General features: G+C 34.8%; 1 protein-coding gene across 1 annotated transcript; it reads left to right on the forward strand.

The window, feature by feature from the left end:
• Positions 1-757: 757 nt before the first annotated feature.
• On the forward strand, positions 758-22,261 carry LOC127877920 (uncharacterized). Its single transcript, XM_052424240.1, has 11 exons — positions 758-804; positions 4,256-4,568; positions 6,867-6,929; positions 7,202-7,285; positions 7,797-7,871; positions 8,885-8,959; positions 9,293-9,367; positions 9,592-9,793; positions 10,695-10,772; positions 19,061-19,141; positions 19,792-22,261. The coding sequence occupies exons 2-11, from the start codon at positions 4,261-4,263 to the stop codon at positions 20,863-20,865; spliced, it is 2,115 nt and encodes a 704-aa protein (XP_052280200.1). The 5' UTR covers positions 758-804; positions 4,256-4,260; the 3' UTR covers positions 20,866-22,261.
• Positions 22,262-22,480: the final 219 nt, after the last annotated feature.

Here is a 22,480-nt window from a genome sequence, read left to right on the forward strand (position 1 = left end):
GAATGTACCGCTTATCGAGTAGCTCGGTTATTTAGGCCACTATTAATTTATAGAGTGTTCGTCGGATTTACCGCAACCTAAATCGTAAGCATAAATTAAGCTTTTATTTATTTATTTATCAACTTTATTCCGCGCTCGATTTGTTCGATTCGTCTTTGCAATTTCTATATTGTTGACAAAAGTTTATTTTGCTTCAAAGGATGATGTTACACAAACATGAGTCATTGTTTAAACGAAAATCAAATTCTTTCTTTAGTTGCTCTGATTAAGTATGTTATTAATTTTTGCAGATATAATTCGCCCACCAACCACTTTTTTTGATGAAGAAATGTTGCCAAAATGGTTCAAAAGTAAAAAAAATAGGCAATCAAAATGGCATAACTGTGCCAAATATATATATGAACAATGACCTGTAGTGTGTCATACTTGAGTTGATCTATACATCTGCACACCGGAACAAGTCATGGGAAGTTTAAAACAAATCTTTAGATCAAGCAATTCAAGGAAAAACACTTGAACATATAAACGATAAGAGGTCGTTTATGGGAATACAGAGCTTTAAGCGTGTTTGACAGAAATATTTAAGGAATACGGTCAAGGTTTGTATTATTTATTCTTCAATTTTTCGCGCCTCTGATTAAACAAAAATTTGATAAATATTTGCTATTGTTTGTTTGAGGCCAATATCTGTCAAACAGCGGCTACATTTGGTGTGGCCTTACATCGAAAATTACCATTAGATAACAGATTATCAGGTGTTCGGCTTCGTAGAAAACGGAGTGTTTTCGCGTTGTGTGCATAAAGGTAAGCGTTATATTACATGCTGAAACAAAATAGTTTATATTAAATAGGTATGACTATAATGATATATAACCCAGGTTAAAAACATGTTGTGATATAAAATTCTTATAACTAGTAACGACTTATAGTGTATTGCTTTTAAACGCCTGTATTTGTGATTTCCAATTTACCAACTTTCGATTTTAATAAATATTCAATGTAAACTTAATAAAACTCAAGCGACACCATCATACGATAAGCATTGATCAATATTCGTATGTATATACATACATTTATTTGTTGTTGTATTTTGTCATTATCACTAACGCAAAAATATGCAACATTTCAGTTGGTACCGTCTGTATGTGATGAACTTTGTCATCAAAATGAAATTAATTTAAATGTATTAAAGCGTAGTACAAAAAATGTCACTACTATCTAGAGCATTTATGTTTTAAAGTAAAAGGAGAGCTTATAACAAATAACATATGGACTTTTTCCACCCTATAAATTATATACGAAGAACACAGGAAGATAAACAGACATAGTGTAATTTATAATGTTATAAAGAAAGCCAATATGACGTTCACATTGACTCAAACATGATGATTGTTATGTCAATCGCCATAGTTAAAGCCTGACGACATATCTGGATTATGACAAGATAATCGTAATTTTGTGCATTCAGCTACCGGCAGGGAATACCAAATTAGACGATAATGCTGCATATCAGGGAAGGGAGTAAACTTTTGCCTAGTATCAACATTAACATTGAAGACAAATTTTGCATTCTGTCCACATTTGACTTTGTTTGCAACCCTTTCATGCAGCACGATATTCCAGAACTTGTAACGTTTGAGGGTACCATCGTCTGTCACGGCCAACTTATAGCGAACATGACATATGAATATAACGAGATCCAGATACTGCTTAGGAGCGAGACGAGGCTAGAAGATGCTACATGTTCTGAGATTTTTGTTGTTGTTGTTTTCTATCAAAATTGAGACGGCTACAGAAAAGAAGAAACATTAACTTGTCCAGACATCAAAATCAAGCAAATTATTGCTGAATTTTCATCTTATGTTTGCCAAGGCAAGGATTTTAATCAAGGCGGATCGCACTGGGTGTTGATTGATGCGTTTGCAGGCAGTGTTCGTTTGTATATCGTTCTTTGCTGCAGTTGGGCACTTTACCCTGCTTATTACTATCTGCAATAGTAGAGCAACACATAGGAAATACTCTCAAACTTTTATCGAAATTCTTTGATTGTTTTGATGGTGTTTGTATGGGCAATCAGCGCTGGGCTGGGCTAAGCAGTGATCTGGTCATTGAACAAACATTGATGAGACGCGCATCAAAAGAGATGCTTATGATCTCGAGAAAATGCAGACGCAGAATACAACCTGCTCATAATACAAAACTGATACTATTTTGAGAAACATTGTCAGTGTGCGAGTGGCTGGGTCCGATATGAATGTACAAGCATGCTTTTGAGGCGGTTTTACACAAGATCATAAGACATTTCATATGAAAGTCGTCCTTTGCCTGTAAATTTAACACAGAGCCAAAACTCTTAGGAATAGCTCCGCTGTTAAGATTGTTTCTGACAGTGCTAGTGACCGTCTATTCCAGCGTGTCCTTGTGGTGTCGACATCTGGAGATCGATCCCTTGACGACGCATTTTCATATGAAATGAGTCCTTATCCTCCTGCCATGTTTGAAGCCTATGACATATTTCGTTAATCATACCGTAATGGGACATCGAACCCTCAAATCGCTCAGACAATCAGAAAAAATACAGCAGACGAATCAAGTGCGGCTGTGATAAACTGTATTCCTTAAACAGATTTTTATTGTAAAAGCAACAGTCGCAAGATTCAGTCATAGTACCACAACGTTGGTGGGTGTTGATTCAGATTTGCTCATCTTGCTCCTGCATAACTCCTAATGGGACAATTAAATCTACCTCCGTTCTGATGTAAATGAACAGTCAAAATGAACACAGCGTTTATAAAATTAACCTTTTGAAAGTAATGTAAGGTGACAAAGAGTGCAATAAGTATCTCTTTGTTCATGATAACACAGGCTGTAATTCAGCTTAAAGTATTTTCGACTCAGACAAAACTCACTTTCCCCAACATCATATGCAACTGTATTTTATAGTTGACGCGTATACTATCAACTCATGGCTTGGATTTTGATGGTAAACATTATTTCTCCGACTTAATTGGGTTGTAAACAGGACAACGAACAATTAATTCCAATAATTGCCCGAAGCAATGCTTCACCTTAAGAACTATTCAAGATCATCAATTGAAACTGTTTTGTAGGATGTAAATCCTCTCGATCTAGCGGAACAAGCTATTGACTCCCTTGCATTGCTGTATGTGACCCTTGCCAATCTGAAAACTGTGACAATCCAAACAATTTAAAAGAGGTCGGTACTGAAGAGGAGAAGGGCGATACCGATAATTTAACGCTCTGCGACAAATGTTATGGAGCGAAATGATTGTGTATCAGGTGATAATCGACAACTGAACGTCAAAAGTTTGAATTTATCATTATCAAATTGGTGATATCAACAATGCAATGAAAGAATTCCTTGTCTCCAAAACTATTGAGTTCGACATAACAATCATCAAGTGTGGATGAAAAGTAATGGACTTATGGTCCTTCTTATTGTGCCGATTGCCATTTTGGACGTCAAGTTGGATTTCTTTGTAACATAACAAACTTACATTATGTCTGATGATCTAAATGTGTTATCCCACTGGAACCTATGTATTGATACCAACATAATTAAATTGAATGGGTAGTTATTATCATTATTATTGGTTTTGGGGGCCTTCTTGAAAACTATGTTCCGGATATCTGATATTGGTAAAAAATGTATATGTGATGAAGACATTCTACCCTACCAGGATCAGTAAATATACCTTTTGTAAAATGTTTAGGTGTTTCAATGTATATTTACCTGACTATTAATCGAGTATTAGCTTTTGCTTTAACAGCGACTGTAAAAGATGACAGTGAAAATTACAATTGAATTTTTATAGTGATAACTTTTTCATAGAAGTGAGACAACCCATTTTATAAAGCAAAACGAAACGCTGTGAAATAATGTCATTATTTATAATTTGATTCCCGTCAAATCAAACCCATTAAAACGTAAGACAAATATGGAAAAGCAAAAAATACAAATGCATGTCGTCGATTAAGTTGTCGTTGTCGATTTTCTATGATCCCTGATCTGCAAACATGTTTGTTTCTCTAAAACTCGCGAAATACCTGTTGATAAACTTGTATAAAGAAACAAAGAAACGATTAATATATTTAAAACTTTAATCTTTTATTGTCTTAAGGCTTGCTTTAGTCTGATATTATATTCGAATTTATGCATTTATAATACCCGATTTGCAGTTGCTTCTTATGTCTGGTTCAATAACTTACTGTAAAATTTCTCATATACTTGAAGGCAAGATGGGTTGTAGCCTATCATCCACAAATATAGATCATCGTGACCCTGAACCGGTCCTGTCTGGGTCAAAGCCAGTGAGTCAAGATTTTAATTCGATGCCAAATAATGAAAATACTGGAAACAAGTCTGGCGGGTCAAACTCAGGATTGGTAAACGCCTTTGGTTTGAAAACTTCAAGCTCTGATATTAAATGCCAAATAACGGAACCAGTTGACAACAATAAAGAGATGATATCGCAGTTTAGTAACGAAGTTGAAAACCGACATGTTGAAGCCGCGCAGAAGAAGTTCAAAACACCTCAACTATCCGGGTAGTTTGTTTATATTTCATTTGTATTAAAATAATCGCATGCGTCTATATCGTTCAATACTCGACATATACACACGTATTTGATTTGTAACATTGTAACGATATGTAAAGGTTTAACAATTTCGACACCAAACGTTTTTTTCTCGCTTTAAATCACTTTACCGATGCTAAGACGTTAAGTCGTATTTGCACGAGAAACGAAAATGCCTATCGTATTGACTCATTTGTACAGAATTTCAATGTTTAGCATGTTCTTCTTAGTTGTTTGCCTAATGTGTTTGATAACGTTTAGTTGTGAATTCAAAACGTATTCTCAAGGGACTTGTTCACATTTTTGCATAGTAAAATAGCATGGAAATGCAATAGTATATCTCTTTAATTGAATTAAATTCAACAAGTTAATGCATTTGGTGACACACTTGTTTTAACCAATGTTGGCTTCAACCGCGATTCGGACCGTGGTTGTCCGTGTTAAAACTACACAGTCTTAACATTGTGGCAATCCCGAATGTTATATTGATCGACGGGTATGACATTACTAGTTTTCCAATTTTCCTTATTTAACGAAAACAACAGCAAGAAAACGCTAAATAATTTCATCGTTACGCTTTTGTACGTTTTATTATTTAATCATTTTCAAATCATGAACATTGATTATAAAACATGACTTTTCAGAATGTGTCTGTGTCTGTATTTTGCTAATTAAATATACATTTTTTATTTATAAACATCCGTATCGGCTAGCTAAGTTAACAAATAACTTAATAAATACAAATCCGAGGATCGCGGGATACATCTCCGGCCAAGCACTATAACATGTTTGAGGATTGGTTATTGGCATTACTGACTTAACTATGTGCCGTAAGTAGAGGAAAATCAGCTTACCAAGGAAAATAGTGAATCGGTTAACTGACCACCGTTAAATAACTCATCAACCGATTATCACCCCACTTACACTTGATAACAGGAGCTATGATTCGACATAATTATATATTATATAGAGACTATTGTTGTGGTATTTTACGATATTTCCAATAATGATTCATACAACAATTATACGTGACAATCACACATGATACGTTTCACTAAGCCAGGCGCAATGGACATGGTATAGTTTTATAAAACACCAGTTGAAAATGAAATTGAATAATATAAATTAGTAAAAAGAAACTTCCTTTGTTTGATTCACACTGCATGCACTTCGATATCTGAATGAATTAAGTCAATTTCCTGTAAAACTATATAATTTTAATAACAGTAATTCCATTGCCATTTGTTTTCTTCTATACCGGATGTTTGTATCGGATGTTAATATATCTACAACAGATAATTTGGGTCAGGTTATTCACTACTATAAAAATAAAACAGACTGATAAATAATTTTTCTTCAACAAATACTTGCCTGTGTGTGTGGAGGTATTGTATGTCCTCCCTGCGTCCCATGTAATAAATTATTTCCCACTATTTCAATCCTATTTCAACCAGTTATTGGGCCGTAGCGCGGTCAACGCGATACCTGGACACAAAATCCATGTCACGGACATTCACGAATTGAATGCGAGGACGATTTTGTCTTTTATTTCACCGATTCCGTCGCACATACGTGTCAATATTGGCCATTTTGACTGCCGTCTGCAACACCTCGCTGGCAGTTGCAAACGCGCTATACAAATTTGCAACCAGCAGGTGCACGTTGCAACTGCAACTTTTTAATGAAACGGACACAAGGTTGCAAGTTGCAATTATTAGCAAAATTGCAACTGCAACCGCGCTGCAGCAGTTAATGAAACGGCCACAGATGAACACAAACGAATAAATTGTTGTTTTCTAATATGTTACATATAGTTGGAAACATTTTATATTCTCATTACGTGGCTCTTTGATACTTTATATTTTAAATTGCCCGTTTTTAACAAGTTATTTTGAATATATTTTGGAAGCAATTAATCCCCCTTTTTATCGATTTTGTGTTACTTCTTTACGTTTCTGTTACGTTATGAAATTGTGTAAAGCCGTTTTCAATTCATGTGCATTCCCGCAACATATAATAATATGTGAAGTGGCTTTTCAAATATTTTACTTTTGCCAATTTGAATAATTTATAAAGGAAGGTACACATTGTTCGAAAAGTATTATACATAATGTTTAATGTTTTATATTACAACCATTAGTTAAATTCCCGTAACGTTCTGTTTTGATCATTTTTATATTGTATTTAAAAAATATTTACAGTATGTTATAAACATGATTCACGTGAGGTATTGTAAAGTAATACACATTCGTTTACCTGATATTTCAGCCAAAGAGAGAGCAAGTCAAAGAAACAATCACACGAATTAGAAATAAAGGAACTTATGGAAAAGTAGAGTAGTATTTATTCATTTTCAATAATAATGTCGACACTTATAACAAACATTAATACAAGTTTTCCTCATTCGGAAGATTTTTCATAAACTCTAACATACGTTTTATTTAAGACTCGTTACTGTACACCGCATCGTTCTTTGTGTTTCTTTTTTGAAGAGTTATACTTGTAAATAATTATGTATTATAAATCAAAATAAGCTTTGGTTTTGATTTGTTGTGTTATTGGTGTTAAGACCACTATTGTTAAATCATGTTTTTTCTTCAAAGAAACAATCAGGCAACCAAGGTTATAAACCAACATGAAGCTGAACTACACAAACGTGAACAAAAGATTCAACGTCTAAAAGCGAAGTAAGTTTAACGTAAGACTTACAATTAACCTGCCATTACAAAATTCAGTTTTGCATATCTTTATTTAAATCTTAATCAATTGAATTCATTACTTAACGTTTCGATTAATGGTGCTATTGCTATACGTGTGTATGACTATTTGACAACTTACCTGAAAACTTTATTTTAAATGAGAAACACAGTTATCTGTTGATAGCTAAGGTAAAGTGTCATATTCAAACTGTATAAATTCAGACATGAGAGACAAACGTGGGATTAATCAACACATGAGCTCAAAAACTCAAAAAGCATGTTCAAAAGGAACAGAAAGCTTACGGGCACACTTTTAAAAGCAACGCATTTTTCTTAAACCTCTCAGTTATTACTTTAATTTATTGTTTTGATGTTAATTGCTGGATTTTACTCTAACAATTAGGCAATTTGTTTCTTTTTTTCCTAAAGCTTTAGCCGGAAAAATACCATTAAACGCTTTTTTGTGTTGGGTATACATAAGATGATCATTTTGCTGCAGGTCAAAGGGAAGAGAGGAAACTCTACAAACGTCAATCAATGACCTAAAAAACGAAAATGAAGATCTAAAGAACAAGTATGAATAACAATGTTATTTATGTGTTCCCTTTGCATGTTCATATTACAAATCATAAATAAAGATAAAAAAGGTCAATTTTACAATACGTAAACCATTATTCTAAAAAAACATATGAATGTCAAGTAAATCTGTATTATTGAGACAAAAATATTGTGTTTTTATGTTTAAAACTCAAAGAAGTGTTCCAAAGTGAAACTTGTTTATAAACACTACTTTTGTTTTTTTCCTTATATTGGTACTTAATAGCCTCATGCTTTTTGTTACAAGTCACGGTTAGATCTTGCAAAAAAATTGCTTTGGTATAGAAATCCGTATTTAAAAAAATCAGCAATTTACACAGTTACTGAAATTATTATTATACGTTACTTACCTCTTAATAGTACGTTTTCGCATAAACAACTGTAATTTTGTTTATAATTTCATGTGTTTTCTGAGTGCATTGTACTTATGTTCTAAATCATTTGTGTCAAGGTATATGTTTATTGATTGATAAGCGATTAAATTGTTTTATTAACTAAAAGAAAGGGAATTGTCCATGCAACCATGCGTGTAATTTTCAATTTCTTTTCAACGAAACTAGCAAAACAAAAATACTAACTAGTACAAATAAAAGTAGTCCAAAATCATTTATTTCAAGGAATTGTGATATACAATTGTGTCCAACAGTTTTGTTTGAAATGTATTTAAATTCAGGCTTAATGTTGAGGGTTCCTTTTCCTGTCGGCACCACCTGTGTGGCTGAATTAAGTATGGATTGAAGAAAACAATTAACAGTGCAAAATATCAATACACGTTTCCAGTGGAGTTCGAACTTAAGCCAGATCATATTGCAGGCTTACAGAATTTCATTTACGTTATCAGTAATGCGCACATATAAAGCGATCCTTTACGTACACTTAATTCATACAGATGATATTGCAACTTTTTTTTCTTCGCCGTCAAAGACTGTCATTTATAGTACAAATACATTTTTTATGTTTTGTTGTACGATACATGTTTGTGTTTTGCAGGATTGAGAAACAAATATCCTCTTCGAAACAGAAACTGGAAAAAAGTCGAACTAAACACAAACAAAAAGTGGATAGGTAAACACAAATCAACATTTAATTTACTGAAGCATCGTCCATTTTTGTATAAACACATGGGACCGAATATAACGATTATAGGTCCTATACGCATTGAAAACGAGTTGAAATAATTATATTAAACAATTTATTATAATGTATTTAATCTTTAAACAGTTCGTTTGAATACTACAACTTGTTTGCCATTTGTTTATATGGCATTTCACATGTGTTCACTTGCTTCTGTGGCACGTCACATGTGTACATTTGCTTGCCAATGTACACATTCGTTGAACTACATTTTGTAATGGTTAGCAAAAGACGATGTTATAACGTGAACGCGTTATTTTACAGACTTATTGAGGACGCTGCAAGACTAAAACAGGAAATCGCTGAGCTTACACAAGCGAATGATGATCTTAAAAATCGGTACATATTTAAAGCATGTATATATCATATATACATGTATAATAACATATTCAAAGTTAATTTTAAAGAAAACAAAAACACTGATAACATGGACATGAATTGACCTACCAAAAACGTTATTTAAATATATCAAATATACTCTTAAATGAACCGTTACACTATTTTATTTTGATGATTGTAACTTTACTGATCATCGCGCATACTAAACAATATGGTTCTGGTAGTTTAAGTGCCGTGTTTGGAGCCAAGCTTCAAGACAACAATCCGCAAATTGCTGACCTCAGTGACCAGAACAGAGCCACTAAGCTGGCGGAGCAGTTTTCTGAGCTATATGACAATGATTGGACCAATTGCTTTGAAGTTCTTACCAAACAAAAAAATATTAATGAGAAAGAGGCCATTGGGCAGATGCTTCAAGCTTGCTTGGTAGTATAATTTATTATTATTATTTTTATTGTAATTATTATTATTAATATTATTATTATTATTATTAATTATTATTATTATTATTATTATTATTATTATTATTATTATTATTATTATCATTATTATTATTATTATCGTTATTATTATTATAAGCATTATTATTATAAGCATTATAATTATTATTATGACTATCACAATCACCATCATCATCATCGCCATCGTCATCGTCATCATCATGAAGAAACATCATCATTATAATCATCATTGTCATCGTCATCATCATCATCATCATCATCAACGTCATCATCATCATCACAGCAGCATCATCAGCAGCAGGATCAGCACAGAAAGCATCAGCAGTCAGCAGCAGCATCAGCAGAAGCAGCACAGCATCAGCAGATGCAGCAGAAGTCAGCATCAGCAGCATCAGCAGCAGCATCATCAGCCATCATCATCATCAGCATCATCATCAGCATCATCACAGCATCATCATCACATCAGCATCATCACATCATCATCAAGCAGCAGACACAGCAGTCAGCAGCAATCCATCATCCACAGCATCATCATCATCATCACTCATCAAAAAATCGCATCATCATCATTATCATCAAAAGATATCATCATCATCATCATCATCATCATTATCATTCATCATCATTATCATCATCATCTCTATCTCATCATCATCATCATCATCAGTATCATCATCATCATCATCATCATCATCATCACCATCATCAACATCATCATCATCATCATCATTAAAAACATAATGAGTTAAATAATAAAGATATAGAAATATAACACTGATCTGTAAAAACCGCAAATGTGATATATTTCTTTCAAGAATCAAATGTAGTATGAAGTATCTACAGTTTTCAATCGAATGTCATTTCAGACAATATACAACGACTGCAGTACACACGCTTCAAATGATCTTCAGACATTGAGGCAAACTCTAGAAAGATTCGATGCTGTACGTTTTATTTATAATATGGGAGCAAACATGAGTAGTATTTTTTAAAAGATTTCTTAAATTGTGTTTATAAACGGGTCATTTTACCAACATAAAGCAAAGCGATTGATTTATCGAAATATGTTCATACCACAACATTTCAAATTTTTTAAAATTACTATATTTACATTTGATAGTATAAGAATCACCGAGCGCTTCGATGTCACGATCTGACAACGGTAACCCTCCTCTACTTGACACTCATTTACGATTCTACTTATTATATATCAATTTTTCAAACACCATATTATTGGCATACAATTAATTTAATAAACAAAAAAGTCAAGTTTCTTATATTACACTTTCACTGTTATTTACTTGAAACATCATAATTTGTTATGACGTCCAATTGAAACACATGTTTCTTTTAACAATGGATAATGAAAGCGAGAAATAAAATAGCTGATCGATACAGCTCAAATTTTAACCACAGCCTCTTATCCGACATAATCAAATGTACATGTAGTTACAGGAATCACACTATTTTTGACGATGCTGTTTCAGCATCGTCTAAGTTATGATACCATGAAAAAAATCTTCACAATGGCAACCTATGTAAAAGACCGAGCCAGTCCGATTGAGATAATGTTCGGTTCGAGAAATACCGAAATCCCCGTAATTACCGAAATTATATATTTTAGTTTTTCACTATCAAACTTGGATAAAAACAATGTTTCATAAGTGATTTTATTGTATTTTGCAATATTCTATATTAATATCCGCAGTATTTTGATAAATAATCAATATTAAGGGGAATTTCGGAAGATTTCTGGGGTTTCGGGGGATTTCGGTTATTACGGGGACTTCGGTATTTCTACACGCCCCTCAAGGTCATACAACAATGGCGGCGCCCATGAATGTTCACACTCGTGTCAAAACTTTCTTACAGCATACATCGGCTTGTTTGGCTATTTAAAAACTGTCTTTTAGGATATATGAGTTATTTATTAACTAAATCTCCGCTAATGTCAACAATGGATTGAATTCGAAGGATACATTCGATGTGAATGCAGGACTTCCTGGATCTTAAACTTGACAGCTTGACTGGTATTTTTAGTTATCAATTTAAGTCACATTTTGCTTTGGAAATTGTATTCGAGCATTTTGCGACTTATTGAATGACTATGATACCCTATATCAACATATACATGGGATTTGCAGATCACAAAGATGTCCTGAAAACATTGATTACTAAGTGAGTAAGTCTTTACTCATATTACGGGTTTGTATTATTTCTTCTTTCTATTTTAGTACAGTCGATTGGTGTATAGCAGATTTTAGTGAGTAACGGATAGGTTAAATATTTTTTGCAAAATACTTTTATTTATGTAAAGATTTATAGTGAATACAAAATGCCTATCATTGTTCAGTCGATTCATGTTTTAGTTGACGTGTATCAATGTTTAACTTACAATTGTTTCTTTTTTCGAAAGCCAAACAAGGTCACGTTATGTACGCACCATTCTTGTGACGAAAGGAAATGTGAAGACGTATGATTTCCTGAATTTTGCAGATTTTGTTTCGTAAACATTATGTTCATTGATGTAATATTGTAGTATAATGTGTCCTTTCTAACAGTAAGAATGCTCAGAAACCAAATTGATGCGTACCACATAAAATAAGCATGAGAGCTGCAACTCGTGATTAAGTGAATAACGGACATGTGGCGACACATATTCGGGAATGTGGGGATTGTCTCAAACTAAATGAAAACTCAATTGAAGTTTTCCAATACACATGTGGGTTGGCGCCTGGTTATGATTTTTATAAGAAAAACATCTTTGAATGAAAAATAATACAATTATAACGAAAAATAGATTTCTCTGAATACATAGTTTTCACTATCAAATCTATATATAAAACAAGGTATTCAACTCAAAACGACCCGAATATAGGGTACATAGCTTTGAACAGCCATTACTTCTTCAATTGTGCAGCAATTTCCATGAACTCGGTCTTATTAAACGCAGAAAGTTCCTTTTCTGGAAATGTACATATTATGTTGCATATGTTTTACAAATGCTGGGTAAAATTTCAAGAAATAACACGATACACATGTAATCCGATAAAAATCTAAGCGATCCGGTAATTGCTGAATCAGTTTACCCGGAAATTTGAGCTGTAAACAAACAATATTTGTCAGAATTTTAAAACCGCTGGCATGTTTCAATAGGAAAGACATTTGTCTTTCGAGGTTTAAAGGTTTAATTACTGAATGCATGGTGTTTACGTTGAAATGAAACTCGAAGTCCTTAGCTATCAGTTATACACCAATCGACTGAATTAACTATCATTTTTAAGTCAAATGAACTGTGTCACAGTAAAAGAGACATTAAGGCGATTGTGGCCAGTTTGGATCCAGATCAGCCTGCAGTTGCTTGAAAGCTGTTTGCTTAAAAGCGGTTTTCTGACAATAACAAATAGTTTAATTGGATACTGATTAGACTGCCCTTTCCCTGTGACCTGGCTCAAATAATAGTATTGTCATTTATCAAATGATTTTATTTCGAACATTAATCAAGTGTTTTTTAGCTCCACTGGCCAGATGCCAGCGAGGCTTTTGTCATGGTCCTGTGTCCGTCGTGAGTGCGTTTGTGCGTTATTTTTTTTTTTAACCTCTTCTTCTCTTAAACAACAAGTCCAATTCTGATAAAACTTCTCACAAATGTTCCTGGGGTGAACCTCTTTCAAATTTGTTCAAATTATGCCCCTGGAATCAAATTTGATCCCGCCCCGGGGGTCAATAAATTGAACATATGCTTATATAAAGCCTATTTTGTGCAAACTTTAAAAATCTTCTTGTCAATAACCATTGGGCCTAGTGCTACCACATTTGGTATGTAGTGACATCTAATAGTCCTCTACCAAATTTGTTCAAATTATGCCCCCAGGGTCAAATTTGACCCTGCCCCGGAGTCACAAAATTGAAGATATGCTTATATAAAGCCTATTTTGTGCAAACTTTAAAAACCTTCTTGTCCATAACCGTAGGGCCTAGGGCTACCAAAATCGGTATGTAGTGACATTTAAGAGTTCTCTACATAGTTTGTTCAAATTATGCCCCTGGGGTCAAATTTGACCCTGCCCCGGAGGTCACAAAAATGAACGAACGCTTAAATAAGGCCTATTTTGTGCAAACTTTAAAAACCTTCTCGTCCATAACCGTATGGCATAGGGCTTCCAAATTTGGTATGTAGTGACATCTTATAGTCCTCTACCAAATTTGTTCAAATTATGCCCCTGGGGTCAAATTTGATTCTGCCCCGGGGGTCACAAAAATGCACATAGGCTTATATTGGGCCTATTTTGTGCAAAATGAAAAAATCTTCTTGTCCATAACTGTAGGGCTTAGGGCTACCAAATTTGGTATGTAGTGACATCTAATAGTTCTCTACTTAGATTGTTCAAATTATGCCCCTGGGGTCAAATTTGACATGCCCCGGGGGTCACAAAAAATGAACATACGCTTAAAAAAGGCCTATTTTGTGCAAACTTTAAAAACCTTCTTGTCCATAACAGTATGGCATAGGGCTTCCAAATTTGGTATGTAGTGGCACCTAATAGTCCTCTACCAAATTTGTTCAAGTTATGCCCCCAGGGTCAAATTTGACCCTGCCCCGGGGGTCACAAAAATGAACATATGCTTATATTGGGCCTATTTTGTGCAAAATGAAAAAATCTTCTTGTCCATAACTGTAGGGCCTAGGGCTACCAAATTTGGTATGTAGTGACATCTAATAGTTCTCTACTTAGATTGTTCAAATTATGCCCCTTGGGTCAAATTTGACATGCCCCGGGGGTCACAAAAATGAACATACGCTTAAAAAAGGCCTATTTTGTGCAAACTTTAAAAACCATCTTGTCCATAACCGTATGGCATAGGGCTACCTAAATTGATATGTAGTGACATCTAATAGTCTTCTCCCAAGTTTGTTCAAATTAAGCCCCTTGGATCAAATTTGACCGTTCCCCAGTGGTCACAAAATTGAACATATGCTTATATTGGGCCTATTTTGTGCAAACTTAAAAAATCTTCTTGTCCATAACCATTAGGCCTATTTCCACCAAATTTGGTATGTATTAAAATCTGTAAGTTCTCTACCAAGTTTTTTCAAATTATGCCCCTGCAGTCAAATTTGACCCTGCCCCGGGGGTCACAAATATGAACATATGCTTAAATAAGGCCTATTTTGTGCAAACTTTAAAAATCTTCTTGTTCATAATTATAGAGCCTATTGCTACTAAATTTGGTATGTAATGACATCTAATAGTCCTCTACCAAATTTGTTCAAATTATTCCACTGGGCTCAAATTTGACCCTGCCCCGGGGGTCACAAAAATGAACATATGCTTATATAAAGCCTCTTTTGTGCAAACTTTAAAAATCTTCCTGCCCATAACCATTGGGCCTATGGCTACCAAATTTGGTATGTAGTGACATCTTATAGTTCTCTACCAAGTTTGTTCAAATTATGCCCCTGGGGCCAAATTTATATATAAAAATGCTCATCCTTCCAACTTTAAGCGTCCAGTGGGACGAGGGATAGAAAGAGAAAGTCAAATGCTTGAGTACATTTCAACCCATGCGCATTGCACGCTTTTTATGCCCCCCCCCCTTCGAAGAAGAGGGGTTATATTGTTTAGCTCATGTCGGAATGTCCGTCCATCCGTATGCCGTATGTCCGTCCACCAGATGGTTTCCGAATGATAACTCAAGAACGCTAAGGCCTAGGATCATGAAACTTCATAGGTACATTGATCATGATTCGCAAATGACCCTTATTGATTTTCAGGTCACTAGTTCAAAGGTCAAGGTCACGGTGACCCGAAATAGTAAAATGGTTTCCGAATGATAACTCAAGAACGCTTATGCCTAGGATCATGAAACTTCGTAGGTACATTGATAATGACTCGCAGATGACCCCTATTGATTTTCAGGTCACTAGGTCAAAGGTCAAGGTCATGGTGACCCGAAATAGTAAAATGGTTTTTGGATGATAACTCAAGAACGCTTAGGCCTAGGATCATGAAACTTCATAGGTACATTGATCATGACTCGCAGATGACCCCTATTGATTTTCAGTTCATTAGGTCAAAGGTCAAGGTTACGGTGACCCGAAATAGTAAAATGGTTTCCGGATGATAACTCAAGAACGCTTATGGCTAGGATCATGAAACATCATAGGCGCATTGATCATGACTCGCAGATGACCCCTATTGATTTTCAGGTCACTATGTCGAAGGTCAAGGTTACGGTGACATGAAATAGTAAAATGGTTTCCGGATGATAACTCAAGAACGCTTATGCCTAGGATCATGAAACTTTATTGGTATATTGATCATGACTCGCAGATGACCCCTTTTGATTTTCAGGTCACTAGGTCGAAGGTTAAGGTCACGGTGCCCCGAAATAGTAAAATGGTTTTCGGATGATAGCTCAAGAATCCTTATGCCTAGGATCATGAAACTTTATAGGTACATTGATCATGACTCGCAGATGACCCCTATTGATTTTGAGGTCACTAGGTCAAAGGTCAAGGTCACGGTGACAACTTAGAAAAATGGTTTCCGGACGATAACTCAAGAACGCTTACGCCTAGGATCATGAAACTTCATAGGTACATTGATCATGACTCGCAGATGATCCCTATCGACCTTTAGGTCACTAGGTAAAAGGTCAAGGTCACGGTAACTTGACACAGTAAAATGGTTTCCGGATGATAACTCAAGAAAGCTTACGCCTAGGATCATGAAACTTCATAGGTACATTGATCATGACTCGCAGATCACCCTTATTGATTTTCAGGTCACTATGTCAAAGGTCAAGGTCACAGTGCCAAAAAAACGTATTCACAGAATGGCTGCCACTGCAACTGACAGCCCATTTGGGGGGCATGCATGTTTTACAAACAGCTCTTGTTTCACATACAAAAACAGTGGAGCGATACAGGGCCATCATGGCCCTCTTGTTTCTGGTTCTTCGGGATCAATGACTCCAGCACTTTCTTGTTGAGAATTGAATACTGCTTAAGGCGATGCTAGGGGGCGTGAGGGATGTTGCATCTTCCATTATCTCTCATGAACTGACTCAATAATACCGAGTCAGCAATATTTGACTTAATTTTTGGTTTGGTTGCTCTGACGAGGGATCGAAAAATTTCAGAATCTTCCTAAAAGCCTAGTGGTAGAGTGTCGTCTTTGATTGCAGGAGGATGTGCTGCGGGTTTTATCCTCAGAAGCGACATTGAAAACTAGCCAACTTTGTAATCTAAAACGCTTCTAAACCTGATATACTAAGATAATGTGAATTTTCTCTCACATGATGGTCATCAGTTATATTATATAAAAACTCACAGCAGTAGTAAACAATGGGACAATAATTAATGAACGCATTTTTCATTTGACTTTGAAACTTTGAGTTTGACATGGCCTGGATTGAAATATGTGACTTGAATTTAGGTCAAGTTCCCTAGGGGAACTACGTCCCCGTACCCCCATTTTTTTCCGTACCAAAATTGTTTCGTACCCAATTTTTGTTTCGTACCCAATTTTTATTTTGTTGCAAACATTTTTTCGTACCCAATTTTTTTCGTACCAAATTTTTTTCGTAACCAAATTTTTTTGGCATATTTTTTACGTTCACAAAATTTGTGTACCAAAACTTTTTTTCGTACCCACATACACAATTGTGATGATTTAGATCAACTTAAATTGATGCTTGCATATATCCATCCTCTTCAAAAGCATCGTCACACCAGTACTGTCAGTACTTTGATTATTGTCGGAATTTAACGATGTCAATAGTGTAATATACTAAAAGTATATTTCCTAAATGCTGCTTAAAAAATATTTTATTATCTTAACAATAACATGCTTTAAGTTAAAACAATAAAATAATCATTGAAAACATGCATTGATTTTGAATAATATATAACTAGATCTTTTACGAATTAACTTTTACAGTGAGTGAATACGAGCTTATTACTTTTTGAACAAATTGATACAACTTTTATGAATCAAAACCTAAACGTTATGACGAAGTAGTGCCAGACAAATAACGAAAGAAAAGTTTTATTAAATTGCAAATAATAACACAAAAGACAGGTGCTACCTTCGTTAGCCTAGGAAGATACGTTCAAAAATATGACACAGACACAATTTTGGTTCGACAACAAAAACGAGTAAACCTTGCTCGTTATACAATTGTAAATGTCACGGAAGGAAACACTACAATATTGATGGTGTCATCTGGAAATTCTTAATTAGTTTTATATAATATTCCTCATTTATATGTTGGTTTAAGATTGCGGAAAATAATTTTATATGAGATGTGACGCTTAGATTGGCCCTATTATAATTTATTGATGACTCGCTAAAGCTGGGTTCCCACTGCCGATCAGATCAACTCGATCAAGCCCGACCAAGCGGTCGGGTACTGGTCTGGTTCGGTCGGCATGAGTGGTCGGGGCGGTCGGGTGGATCGGCATTGGTCGGGCTTCCTACCCGATAGTTTTTTGACATGTCAAAAAATATCGAGTAGCGGTCGAGTAGGAAATGGATCGAGAAGCGCTCGGGAAGTGGTCGTGTATTAGTCGAGTAGAGGATCGAGTTGATCGTGAAGCAATCGTGTGGCGATCGGATTGACATCTTTTACACGATCTGAAGCCGATCCGCTCGACCTCTAGCCGAGTTATTTTAGATCGCAACACGATCCACTCGACCTCTATTCGATTTGATGTACAGATTTACTAGACTGCTAACCGACGGCCACTCGACCGTACACGATCACTTCCCGATTGCTATTCGACCATACACGAGTTTATGTCACGATCTGTACCCGATCCGCTCGACCTCTACCCGAGTTATTTTATTAGATCGCATCACGATCTGGTCGTGTGAAGATCTGGTGGCGATCGAGCTGAGGTCCACTTGGTCGAGCTGAGATCGTGTAGTGCTCGCGTATAGGTCGAGATGATCGAGCAGAAATCGGAAAGATGGTTGAGTGGACGTCGTGAATTAGACGTGAGGGGGTCGTGTGTTATCGACAAGAGGTCGAGAAGAAGTCGTGTATACCCTTTTTAGTCGAGCTTGGTCGAGTTTGGTCGGGAAATTTCGGTGATCAAGATGATCGAGTTGATCGGATCGGCAGTGGGAACCCACCTTAAATCAGGGTTGTTCTTAAGAATGTGTTATATAGATTATACTTTAAAAAGAAAGCATGAACCTTATCAGATTTTCTTTTCATGTAGGAAACAGACATCCGTCTTGTGAAAGATCTGAAGGAAAAAAGAAAGAGACGTTTTCAAGGCGACATTAAGAGACTAAGACAGGTACACTTGCCTTGAGATTTCGTTGCCTTTGATTGCAAAATGTGAATACCGTTATTACGCACTGTAGTAACATATTTGATAAATAGTTATCACGTATGTAACAAAAGAAACCCGCTTACATATGCCGCATTCATTATAAGGACATTAATACGTATTTGTTTCCCAATAAAATGAAATTACTATTTTATCATCCAATTACACATAAGTCATCAAAAATGTATGAACTTGCTTTTCAAAATTGTGTTCATGGACCAGATCTAACATTTGCCAATGGACTTGTATATATATATATATATATAAGATCTTTCATATGATTCGCAAACGTGAATAACACTCGAATGAAATAGAACTATTTTAAAGATTATCATTTCATCATGTTTAACATTATTCAAAATATATCATTATAATCGTTTATAACGTCTAGCATCATCAATTTTGAAAAATTACATATTACTTCAAGAGTTCAAAGTACTTTGTAAAGCTTGAAAGCCCGTTTTGCTATATTTAGTTCTGAAACGCGTTTAGATTGTAACTAATAATATAATATGATTGTTAAAAACATTCCTTTCTTCAAAAGTACGACAATGTTTTAACTAGTCCTGTATACATATTTACTTGATTATACACATTTTTGTCATTTGTATCGACAGCCTATTGAAGAAAAGATCATTACAATATTCAAAGATTCAACAAATGAAACAACTGTTGCAAAATTTTGGTTAAAATGTATGGAATTATGCTGGTTGATGGTAATACAAGATCCCCCTGTTTCCATGGACGCCAGAACAAGTCACCTGGGTGAAGTTTTCGATCTAGCTTCATATCGACCTTATACACAGTCCGGGAAGTATATTGAATTCATCGTGTGGCCAACGTTACGGCTGACAGAAAACGGTCCTCTTTTGTACAAAGGGGTAGCCCAGGGAGCCGATACACTTGAACAATATTCGGATTGTGTTGATACCGCCGTTCTCTTCGTAGAGCGAAATCGTTCAAAAGTATCACACGAACCTTTAAATAAGGATACAAGTAAAACGTTAGATGAAGTAAAAAAATCTCCCAAAATATCTTCCATTGGTTTTGGAACCAACGTATTAGAAAACAAAGAAGAACACAATACCAGGAACAGTCAACAACCTGCAGACCAGAACATAGACAAACAGGCAGTTATCACAGATGACAGTGCTGCTAGTGGGCTTCCTGTGGAACAAGCAATAAATCATAATAAAGCATATAAGAAAAGCAACTCCAACACGGATGACCGCACTAACGTAAATGTTAAAACATTTGATACCCAAACACAACCAGCTTCAGACGAGATACAATGGGAAGACTCATTAGGTGAACTGAAACCTGAACAAACACAAGAATCTAATGAAAAAGGCAGTGCAAACTCTATTGAAGACAACATGAAACCACACGAGAAACGTAAAATGGCAAGCTCAGATGCGAAAGAAAAATATAATGAGAAAAGTAAAAGGAATACAACGGTGGATGAAAACAATCAAAGGGGCCGGTCAAGAAAACAAAAAGGTTGCAAAAATGAATTTGCAAAGTCTAGTAAGCCTCTAGCAGCGGACAATAAAAATCAAGATAACAATGTCACCATAAAACAAATGTCGAAATCATTAAGAGGTACAACTGACAGCGATACAGGTGATAAGAAAATCACTACGATACAGATTAAGTTAGACAATGCGAATAATAGAAATCAATCAAAATGACTTCTTGCTTATTCTGAACATATTTCAAATTAATCCCTTTTATTAAAAGGTAGAAATAATGTGTCATCATAATCAGGAAACTATGAATTATATACAATGTATTAGTCCTTTAATATGAATGCATATTTTTTTTGCATGTAATAATTTAAGCCTCGTATACAGTTACATCACAAAAGTCTCTGAATATACACGTGATGACATCATTGTATGACATGTTAGCGTATTAGCCCTGACTAAATTTAGTTTTTAACCCTGGTAATTGGTTGTGATTGAAGCGCATTTGGTAAAAATGTGATCATAAGGAAACAAATACATTATTGTGAATATTCAAAGCTACACTTACTAGTCAAGCGCATTTTAAAAACAATCGTTGGAATCCAAGCGTGTCTATGAATTTTCTAACACTGTATGTACTATTTGGTCTAGACAAGAAATTATATATGCATACAACTTGGAAATCAAAATCGTGATGGACATTTGCAACTTATAAAAGCGCGTTTTAACATAAATAAATTTAAAGCGGATTTTTCGATAACATGTTGTAAACATGGAAGGCCTGTATGTATATAATACAAGTGTTTAAACGTTCTATACAGCGGAAAGTTACATTTATTTACACCAAATTCATGTTTGCCTCGATGAAACAAATTTGTATAATTACAAATTATATATCTCTTAACTGTTTCGATTTGTTTACCTGTTTGATGTTTTGGTAAGTGTGAACATAGCACGAATACGTACCAAGCGATAACGTATTATTTGATTTTATATTTTGGTTATCATTGTTTACCCGTTTTTCAGTTCGACAACTAATCGTACCTTTTAAGTATCTACTATTGCTTTGAACCAATCGCGGCAGCATTCTGATTGTGTTTTGTTAATTGTCAAAATCATATTCTTAATTCAATCACACCTTTTAAGTTTTTACTATTGTTTTCACGCGATCGTGGATGCATTCTAATCGTTGTTTGTCAATTTTCAAAATCATATAAACATGCATTAAATATAGGGACATTTTAATGTTTCACCACAGAGATATGCTGTAATTGTAACTAAAAACAAAACGCCAAAGTTTTTCTGCTTTTATGAATACCTCGTATGCAAATTATTTCGTTAATTCAGCATGCTTGTTTCGAGGTTTGTTATACGCTGTACCTCAAGTTGACATTCAAAGTGCATGATATTGGTATATATAACGTTGTTCTTATAAACACAGCCCTATACCGAGTAAAGTGTTGACATTATATTGTGCATTTATTTAATGAATTTGTATGACAAACACGGTACATGTCTTCATAATATTGTAAATTTCTATGTTTGATTTGGCTTGAAGTTTTATTAATTTTGTGTATTTTGTCTAGCAACGTTATTCCATACAGTATACATTATATATTTATGAATCAGTTGTTGTAAAAATTATTTATTATTATTTATATCCTTTTACGCATGATATCATTTCAAGAAACCACGCCTTGCTTTCAATAGTGTACATGAAAATACCTTAAGGCAACTCGTGCAATGACGTGTTGCGAAACGCCAATGAAAGGGATAACACGTCTGTGTATCGTGTTTTGGAGAGAATATGTAGAGTCATTATTTATGACATATGTTCAAG

Source organism: Dreissena polymorpha, chromosome 4 (genome assembly GCF_020536995.1).
Source record: "Dreissena polymorpha isolate Duluth1 chromosome 4, UMN_Dpol_1.0, whole genome shotgun sequence".
Lineage (NCBI taxonomy): Eukaryota > Metazoa > Mollusca > Bivalvia > Myida > Dreissenidae > Dreissena > Dreissena polymorpha.

What these genes read in the sequence shown, in the direction of transcription:
- LOC127877920 (XM_052424240.1), top strand. Translation starts at nt 4,261, where the DNA reads ATGGGTTGTAGCCTATCATCCACAAATATAGATCATCGTGACCCTGAA. An exon ending in AATGAAGATCTAAAGAACAA is followed by an intron (nt 7,872 to 8,884) that starts GTATGAATAACA and finishes TGTGTTTTGCAG; the next exon opens with GATTGAGAAACAAATATCCT. An exon ending in AGATGCTTCAAGCTTGCTTG is followed by an intron (nt 9,794 to 10,694) that starts GTAGTATAATTT and finishes ATGTCATTTCAG; the next exon opens with ACAATATACAACGACTGCAG.